The sequence below is a fragment of the Nannobrachium achirus genome, assembly GCF_963921795.1.
Source record: "Nannobrachium achirus genome assembly, chromosome: 14".
NCBI lineage: Eukaryota > Metazoa > Chordata > Actinopteri > Myctophiformes > Myctophidae > Nannobrachium > Nannobrachium achirus.
Genome location: NC_137821.1, coordinates 31,226,964 through 31,237,420, shown reverse-complemented (window position 1 = coordinate 31,237,420; position 10,457 = coordinate 31,226,964). Strand labels below are relative to the sequence as shown.

The window sequence follows — 10,457 nt, the reverse complement described above, 5'->3', positions numbered from 1 at the left end:
GCGCCCCCCCACCCTTTCCCCCCTTTACGTACACTCCAGCGTGGGCCCCCACCTACTCTACTACATCCACCCATGAATGATAAGGAGGGTTATCATTCATTTTGTTCTGAATTGTGTATCACTCATAAATAAAGTCATGTTCGCGCAATTTCGCGGCACACTTAAGTTTTTGCGGTAGTAATATTAATGACTTTATTGACTAGAAAGATGCAAATACTGGGAAATTGCAAAGTGTGTGGTTGCAGTGACGCGAGTCACACCCGCAAATTAATTCCATCTTTGCATTTTCCCCCATTCAAGTCAATGGGGGTTGGGGGAAATGTAAATTAACCAATACATTAATGGGTGGGTGACGTGACGTAACGTTTTCGCTGTCCTCGGTGTCAAACATGTATAAATAAAAAATATATTTGTCAAAAACCTTCTGAATATTGTGCAGGACATTAAGCTTTATGTTAACTTACTCAAGATTAAAACATTTAATTCCTCATTTCTTCAGAATCTTCAACCAAACATGGCAAAACTCATATGGTGTGACTGTCCTGACCTTGTTTCTCAAAGTGGGAACTTGAATAAAACTAAGAAAAAGAATTGCTAAAAATCATTTGAAAATGAATTTAGGCAAAAAAAATGTCTATTTTGAGCCTATATCTTTTCAAAGTCAAAGCATAATGTTTTCAGTCATTTCTGATCAAAAACATTTTGTCCCCCAACCCAAAATCATTTGGTGTGACACTAGTTTGGAAAAATTAAACAGGCAATTATTTGGACACCTATTGGCTAGAGAGGTCCTTCTTCTGTAAGGCTATTCAGCACTCCCAGCACAACTGCAAGACAGGTGTCTGAGGTGAGTTATGATTTTAACATTTTCATGAAATGCCATCTTGTTGAAACGTTGACAAACTCACCATTCTGGATGTCTTTTGGTGTGACACCTTTTCTTTAAAAAAAGCTTAAGTTATTTGAAGTTTTGGTCATATTTCCATGTAGATCTAGGCTGCTTTGTTATAGCTAGCATGCTGTTAGCATGCTAATGTGTACATAGTAGCCTCAAGGTAAACCTAAATGGAGAAAACAGTAATATGGTGTGACACTTAATCATATGGTGTGACATGTCTGCTTGTCACACCATATGACTTGACTGTCACACCATATGATTTATACTGTATTTAACTACAGATATAACAACAAATAACAAAGTTCCATGTTTCTTTTGTACATTTAAACATTTGTTTTAAACATTTTTACATAACATGTAATTTAGCTTCATTCAGTGATACTTCAAATTCATCAGACAGAGCAGAAACCCCTTCACAGAAACCTTAACATATTGTTTCAATCTAAACAATATTTTCTCTTTGTCTTAAACTATACATTCCATTTTCTTTTGTCAGCTGGAAAATGACAAGTGCTGAGAGAACGAGAAAGTACAGGGAGAAACTAAACAATGACCCAGCAAGGAGAGAGGAGCCAAAGGGGCGAGACTGCCTTTTCTACGAAGAGCAGGAGGTTGTCTGTGGCATAGCAGAACCGCAACAAGGCAGCCGGTTTGCTACCCTCACCAAATACGACTGGCTGATGTACAATACAGTCTAAATGTATAATCTAATCTGATCTAATACTTTTGTACTTTCACTCACTGGACTGGACAGTGGACAGTGTTAAGGTAGGACCCGAGACAAAACTAGACGTTGTGCTGCGAGAGCTTGTAGATCAGCTATTTTCAGAGTTGCGCAACCCAGCACTCTTTAGCTAGTGGAGATGTGGTGTAATGTCATGATTCCTAATTACATTTGTTCAACACAAAATGCTGTGTTCAAGTTCAGGAGACTTCGGAAAAAAGCAATTTACCTGAATGCTGAGTTCTGTTTCCACTAATTGGTGTTAATAAAATGTTGCCTTCAATGCCTTGGCTCCAAGTGTGGCTATGCGCCTTATTGTCCCTTTAGGATCCTTCTGCCGTGGGCCGGCAGAAGACTTAGGTGTGCGTAGCATTCCTGTGCACATCCTCATCATCCATCTACTACTACAATTCTTTCTTATCCCATGTTAAAGCCCTACAATAATATCCTGTTCAGAAATATTAAGGCCATGTTATCCTGGGTAATTGTTTAATCAATCAGTAAAGTTCAGTACTCACTAATAGGTAGGTTAAAACACAGTTTGCTTTGACACATGAAGATATGATCATACGGTGTGACACTAAATCATTTGGTGTGACATTCCAAATAGTGAGAAATCATACCTTTATTAATGATTAAACCAAAAAAATGTTTATGGATTACATAGAGAATATTATCAGGAAGAGTCACAAATATTTGTGTAATTTTAGAGAAAGTTTTGAGAGAATACATTTAAAATATGTTGTAAGATCATGAACATGGGCCTCACACAGAGTGTCGATTATGAAAAAAATATACAGATATAATTAATTTTCAAAAAACTATAGTGGATCACTGGTTAGTTATGATAAAGGACTTTGATAAAGTGAGTAACTTAAGAAAGATGTACTCCATTTTCATTTTATGAACAATTATTTTCATGTCACACCATATGACGATTTTAGGCACAAGTACAACAAACTGCTGAATAAAGTCTGATTCCAATAAAATATCTAAAAACAAAATGTATTTCCATAAGGTTGAGAGTGAGTAGAACAAAAGTAAATAACTTTTATGCCTGCAATTTAAAGTTTTTTTAAAAACACATTTTTTGGGGCGTCACGTCACTGACCCTAATGCAAATTATGAAATGGCCATATATGGAGATCTCTAGCCTAGAGACTGGCCAGTCCTTGTCCCTTTTATGCCCATATATGGAAATACCCGATGTCATCAATCAATATCAAGCCATACCTTGGAATGCCCATATATGGACATACTGTGTTAGTCATGTGGTCTATGACGTCAGACATCTGATGTCAGTCATCTCCATATTTTGGAAAAGTTAAATTTTTTCATTTTCCCATTCAAGTCAATGGAGAAAATTAATTCACTGATAATTTAATATAAAATTAAACTAGGCTATATATAATATAACGTAGGCCATCTCTTAGCAAAATGCAAGCACATATGATTCGATGAAGCCGGTCGATTTGACATATGGCCAAAGTGCGTGCCAGCAAAACTGAACAGTTTATCTGGAAAGCTGGAAGATGTTAGATCATTGGAATAAAGAAAGTCAGACAAGTAGGCCTACTTTAGTGTGGGTAGGGCAACCACACTAATTAAACGCATTGTGGCCAACAAATGGAACCAAATCAAATTGTTTTCATATAATGGAACTGGAAGCAAATTGATTTGAGTTGTAGCCTACACTCCATTTGGTTCCTCTACTGGAGATCTAGTAGATCCAACGTCCCAAACACTGATTGATTGATTGATTGATTGATTGAGCTAAAATTGATCTGTTAAGACACAAATGAACAGGAACAGAAACATGCATGCTGAGGGTTTTTATTATCATTATGATGATTATAAGTACATGTGTGATGTCTTTGACTTGTCTCACTGTGCACATTTGGAACAGCACTTGTGCAATGTTTATTACACAAGGATATGGCTTTATTGAATTACTATAACAACATTTCCTTCACGGTAGTACAGTTTGACCAGATAAACTAATGACATTATCAGGGATTACAAGGAAGGCAAAAACACAGGTTCAATCTCAATGTCATGAAACAAGGAGGACAGTTGTTTTAGCATTCATTAATTCTCTAGAAAATGTATACATTTACAACTATACCACTAGAGGGAGCTCTCTGTCAGTCTACTGACCACAGTCTATGGTAGGCTACACTACTACAGAGACTACTCTAGACAGTTACAACCGAATTAAGAGTTCACACTGAGCACTAGAACTATAACAAATATACGGTAGTTTTCAAATCATTATTAGTACAATGCATTTAACAGAAGCATTTTACATTAATCATAAGTCAAGTGGATGTCAGTGTTATAGTTATCTTTATAGTTTGTGCCCATGGAAACGGCACTTAAGTCTCTCAAGGCAAAAACTAAGAAGAAAATAATCGAATGTTGGTGAAGTTAAGAACCTATGAACTCCAGGCAGACAGTGACTATAACATGGAACAACAATATGAACGAGTAGCAACAGAAATGTATTATTAGTATTAAGATTTGCATACTTTATACACAAAAGAACATCAACCCTTAGCATGCAGTCACCCTACATTACTGGGCCCTTACAGTACTGTAAGGTGACTGTATACTACTGAATGAATAGATTATTTCCATTTAAACAACACAAACCGAATGCAATCCATACAAATTAATGTCCAAAAAAAACACACACATAAATATGTAAGTAATGAGATGGAAATCTTTCAAATAATCTTTCTTCACTATGATAATCATGTAGGCCCCTCATGACAGACACAATTTACAAACTACAGAAGACTATTTATGAAAAGTACATACAAACGTGAGGTATTCCTGGTTAGTAGCCTATGTGCCACTGTGACCCCCTGACCTTCCTTCCCTGGTAAAGTACCACCAACATTAAGCAGGAGAGGAAGGCTATTTTTCACTGCCCTGAAATGTCATCCATATCTCAGTTTTTCTTCATCATCGCCTCTACACCCCTCTCCTCTTGAAGAAATGAGGCCCAAATACCACTCCAATCACACATATGATCACAAACAGCACCCAGAACAACACTGCCAGCAGCTGCACACAGACCAGGGTCCTCCTGTGCTGCTGGATAGCCTCCACCTCCCCCACCAGGCCCGTGGGAGCCGTGCCGCGGTGGAGCACCTCAGGGTGCATCTGCTGCACGCGCAGGCTGACAGTGGGCAGCACGATGAAGTGAGTGTCCGTGTCAGAGGCCTCCAGGGAGAGCACCACCCTTTGGGTGACCGTAGCCAGGCGAGCCGTCATCGACACGGGCAGGCGGTAGGACACCGGCGGCAGGTGGGCCAGCATGTGGGAGTTGCAAGGCAGGGAGAGGGCGTCCCCGCTCTCCAGCGGGGTGATGTGGCGGCAGAGGGGGCACGGGATGGACGGTGGGCTGCTGTGGGATGCATCCGGGGGCTCACGGGGACATAGCTGGATCCTCAGGAGGCACTCCGTGCAGAAGACGTGGAGGCACTCCAGCATCCGGGGACATTTATTGTATTGGTTGTACTCCTGGTAGCAGATGGGACATTCCACCTCCACACTAGGTTCCCCTGAGTCTCCCCTACCAGCAGCTGGCTCCCCCTGCTGATGTGATGCTGGGGCACGTGGCTCAGTCATGGTGAAGAATTTGGTGGGAGAGAGAGAGAATAGGAATTTGGAGACGTGAGAACAAACCCTTCTGGAGGATTAATGAATGCCTTGCAGTCGCTGTGTATGGTACAAGCTGTGAAGACAAAAACATAAAGGTCAACTAACTTAGGCTATAATGTCAGAGGAGCTCCCCAGGAGCCTAGCTAGACGTGCACTAAAATGCCAGAGTCTACTAATTTGGAGGTACTGCCATGGTTTCTTCCCAGTTTATGATGAGATTCCAAGGCCAATGAGTCATAGCATTCAACCATTTAACCATTCATCCAGCCAGGATTCTAAGCTTGCCCCCGGCCAATGCAGTGGGGGTCAGTGCAGTTCGTATTAGGCAGTAGGACTCTAATGCACGTCCAGGAAATGAAGGTATGAAAACAAAGGAAAAGAAGCTGTGGATGGAAGTGATTACTGTTTCATGGTAATGTGTTTGTTGTTTGAGTGCGTGCGTGTGTGTGTGTGTGTGTGTGTGTGTGTGTGTGTGTGTGTGTGTGTGTGTGTGTGTGTGTGTGTGTGTGTGTGTGTGTGTGTGTGTGTGTGTGTGTGTGTGTGCGTGCGTGCGTGCGTGCGTGCGTGCGTGCGTGCGTGCGTGCGTGCGTGCGTGCGTGCGTGCGTGCGTGCGTGTGTGTGTGAAAAACATGCGTGCCTCCCTATTTCTCGATTGCATTTGGTTTCATTTCAGGTATTTCTTGCTGAGCGCCAGTTAAAATGTCATAACCCATGCTCATGAAAAAGCACACCGCTGAGTTTGGTGGGAATTCCAAAGCTTTTGCTGCGATAAAAAGAAGTGTATTAAAGTGTGTGTTTGGGAGTTCAATTTAGAGTCTAAACTTGTTGGCCTTGCTCCAGTTTCTCCAATATCTGCAGGCACGTGCAGACAAAACAAATGTATGCCCTTCAAATATGACATTTGGAACATGGCTAATGATTACAAACTACTAGACTACTGTATACCCTGGACTCTACATGTCCCACGGGTGCATTATAAGCCATTATAAGTGATTATAAGTCAGATAAGTGGATGTTGGAAATAGCAGATTAGTAAACAACTTTTTGTGTATTGATGCACTGACAGACCAGAAGAAACTGCAGACAATATTGTATTTTGAAATTGATGTGACGAAGGGGTTCCAGGGGTTCCCCGGCTATAGTTAAATGTAACTACTGTAAGCTTGCCAGTGGCAGGGGGGCGAGGATAGTTACATTTAACAGAATTACAATACATTTTATAGTATCTTTCCATTTAGGGACCCTCAGACAGAATCATTTGAAATGGAGGTAACTCAATTCAATTTGGGGATCTGTGACATGAAATAGCCCAGTATTGGCTTACTCTGCAAAGCTACACCATGAACAAGGGGTAGGATTTAGGCTATAGGGCTATTTTAGGTAGCCAAAAACGTAAAGTACCTGAAGATGAATATCCCTGACAGGAGATTATTATTATTATTATTATAAACTTGAGGTATAAAAGTTTCTTAGTACATTTCTACATAAAAGGAGGGTTAAGTTGTTAATTCTCCACCGTTCATTCACATGGGACAATACTAAGCAACCTTCAATCACGCCTGGGAACGGTTGCTTAGTGACTAGAGTCTTGTATTTACTCATATGAGCAGACATTCTAACTCATTCCCCCTTACTTGCAAAAACATTTCTACATGCCAATTCACACACTGACCTTGACCTAATAGTCTGAAATAAAGATTGATTGACATTAGATGTTGGGTTAACATTATTTTACATCAAACAATGAGTGTTTGAACTAGTTCCAAATGCATACCTTTTGTGCAATAAGCTGACAACAGCAGCACAGGCAAACAACCCATAACAACTTCATATCTATGTAGGCCAGCTATGCAGAAAAGACAAACACAGACACTACTAGCAGCCCACCATCACTATATGTACTGTACCAAGAACAGAAACACTTACAGTAGGCCTACCTGTCATGCAGCTCTTCTTCACATTTTGATATCCACTCTTGGTGTTGTCACTAGTTGACCCGGTTACCCACACTCATCTCTCACCTCAACACAAATGTCCCAACCAAAACCTCTCCTTTCCCCTGTGCATAGACTTCTAACTTTCTTTCTTAATATTCTCAAATTATGTGCGCCAGCTTGCTGGTATACGATTCTGCCTTCTCTTGTTTTGACTTACGCCCATCCCTAGACATCCTTATATCTCTCTGTCTGTCCCCCCCGAGAGCCCTGAGTTTCCTGAGCCGTAATTAACCCCCTGGTAATGTGCAGGTAACAAAGACATGCACCTAAGACAAACATTGTGCACGTTTGAACACCCTTCATCGCAGCTGTTTGTGTCTAATCTGGTTTTACATTCAAAATGGCACAAAGCGAATTTGAAACAGTTGAGTAAACTTGACTATTTAAAAAAAATAGTGTACAAAAGTACATGTCAAAGGACCACAATGGAAACAAGCCCCTGGGGCTTTTGTACTGTACTACCTGTACTGTTAATACCGGTACACAGGTTCAGATAAAACTTTGCTTAAAAACACCATCATTGTTAGTCTAGCAGTGGACTTCCCAACAGGCAAGCAACAGACTGTTCACATGCTAGCACATGGAAGTGCATGCTGGGAACAAAGTACAAAGAAAAAGAAAAGAAAAACTGCCCACACAAACATCTCTTACCTTATTGGTGGTGACTGTGACTTTATTTCTTTCTTCTTTTTTTTTTTTTACAAAATGTCATCAATTTAACCCAGCCTGTGGTAATTCCCACCAACTTTCATGAAAATCATCTGTTCTTGACCATGACATGTTCTCAATTTTGACCTTGACCTTGGACTTTGGCCTTTTCGGCACAAAAAAACATCTCTTTGGGACAGCCTACTGATCATTCCCACCGATCCAACTCTAACTCCAAATCCAACTCCAAACTCGCCAAAGGTAATTTGATTGCTTCCAGTGACTTCTGTTCTGGGTTGTTTTGCTTCCAAATGCCTCAAAATGTGTGGTGTGGGTGGAGACTAGTGACTTATTTAAGCAGTCACACCTGGCCTGAGTCTAACTAATTAGATTCTGGACTTGGTGTGAAGACACACCTTGTGCCATTGACCCAATTGGCATAGGATAATTGGGACCGTACCTATGTTCCCCAGGTTCTATGTTCCCCATTTCCCCCACAAAAAAGGTTCTATGTTCCCCGCTTACCCAAAAAGGTCCCATGTCCCCCAGGTTCTGTGTTCCCCACTTACCCCCACAAAAAGGTTCTATGTTCCCCGCTCAACTTAAAAAAGGTTCCATGTTCCCCACTCATCCAAAAATGCAGGAAACATTCATTTCTAATTATTAATAACAACTAATAAAACAGAAATTACGAATACTAGTGGGACAGGAGGGCACTAGGGACATACTTTTATTACCAGTAAGACTCCCTAATCGGGAGATAAGCGACCGTAGGTCACTTAGCTCCACAAATAGGGCAAAATAATTTTTTGCCAAAATCTTCCTGATCCATGTTGATGACATGAGTGTAGACATACTGTGTAGTGATTTTCGTGATTTTAGGGCAAAATCTGTAGGAGCAGTGTCCAAAAATGTGTTTTTAAAAATCGGCCTGGAGGTGGCGCTATATGGGAGAGATTCATGTTGATGGGATGAGTGTAGACATACTGTGTACCGATTTGTGTGATTTTAGGGCAAAAATTGTAGGAGCAGTGTCCAAAAATGTGTTTTGCAAGAATCGGCCTAATGGTGGCGCTAGAAGAGGGCCATGTGAGAAATGAGGGGTGGGGTCTCCGCGCCGCCAAGGCGGACGAATAGGTACCGGCCCCGGCTGTCCCGGTCGCTCCTAGCCGGAGTTACGGCATTTTATGTGAGCTGCAGTGTAGGGGGTCCTCCACTGGGGGCACCACCACTTTTGCATCCGTTCTGGAGCACCAGGAGTCGGTGGTCCCCGGGAATTCCCCGTGAGCAGCCCCGTTGGGGTGGTCATTTGGTCAGTTTAGCACATTTGGTCATTTTTTACATCTGGGGGTCCCCCAGGGACCTGGGGGTCCCTGGAGCTCCGGGGGTCCTTGGAGGTTGTAGTTTGGCAGGCAAGGAGCGTGTGTGCAAAATTTGGCATGGATCGGGGCAACGGTTGCGGAGATATGAGCAGGGCAATAGTGTGACGTGTGAGGTGTGACAGACAGACTGACTTACACTTTGTGCAGGGTTTGATAGTAAATGCGACCTACGGTCGCAATGACTGGGCATCTGGATGAATTGGCACCTGGACATCTGGGCACTAGGGGTAGGAACAGGTGGGCATTTGGACGTGTGGGCACTTAGGGGTGGAAACATCTTGGCACTAGGGACATGTGGGCACCTGGACAACACCTAAAATAGAATTGCCCACATGTTCTTAGTGCCCAGATGTCACACCATTTCATGCATTGGAGTTGGGAACATATACCTTTTTTTGGGTGGGGTGGGTGGGAAACATAGAACCTGGGGTACATAGAACCTTTTTTGGGGGGAAGTGGAGAACATAGAACCTGGGGATCATAGGGAGGACCCCGGATAGATCAGCCATCCTCATTTCCTCACACAGGAGCCTCTGCCATGACAGCATGTTACATCTGCTCTGGCTTGTACCATCTTGCCCCTCTCTTCAATAACCTGGGACCGGGCCGTAATCGGGACTTTCCATGTAGCAATATTTACTTTATGATTATACCTATATCCATGCTTAATTTTGTTTCTGTAAAGCACCGGAAATAAATAAGTACTTAAACTCCAAGCTTTCTTTAGTCATCGTTTTGCTCCTACAAGTACCAAGCCCTTCACAGTTATCTTACAATTCATACGCTACACTACTCTTACCTACAGCTGAGTCATTTATCTCAATTTAGATAATTGAAGTCGTTCTTTATTGATCCCCAGGAGAACTTGTCCACTATATTTCATCCATCCTAACTTTTAAAATCAAACTCAAGTTTGAAGTGAGAGGTGGTGCATGCATGCGTGCGTGCGTGCGTGCGTGCGTGCGTGTGTCTGTGTGTGTGTGTGTGTGTGAGAGAGAGAGAGAGAGTGTGAGAGTGTGTGAGAGTGTGTGTGTACATTTCAAGGCTGCTAAACAGTAGCCTGGTATAACCAGCCTAGATACTAATGCAGCTAGCTAACTAACTGCAGTATCTATCTATCCCATCCCTACCTTGTTTTA

At 42.0% G+C, this 10,457-nt stretch overlaps 1 protein-coding gene across 1 annotated transcript; it reads right to left on the bottom strand.

The window, feature by feature from the left end:
• Window positions 1–4,598: 4,598 nt before the first annotated feature.
• On the bottom strand, window positions 4,599–5,258 carry LOC308298604 (uncharacterized protein; the record flags this gene model as incomplete). The annotated part of the gene is made up of 1 exon (XM_080742247.1): window positions 4,599–5,258. One exon carries the CDS (start codon window positions 5,256–5,258, stop codon window positions 4,599–4,601), a length of 660 nt encoding a protein of 219 aa, XP_080598373.1.
• Between the last annotated feature and the right edge of the window lie 5,199 nt (window positions 5,259–10,457).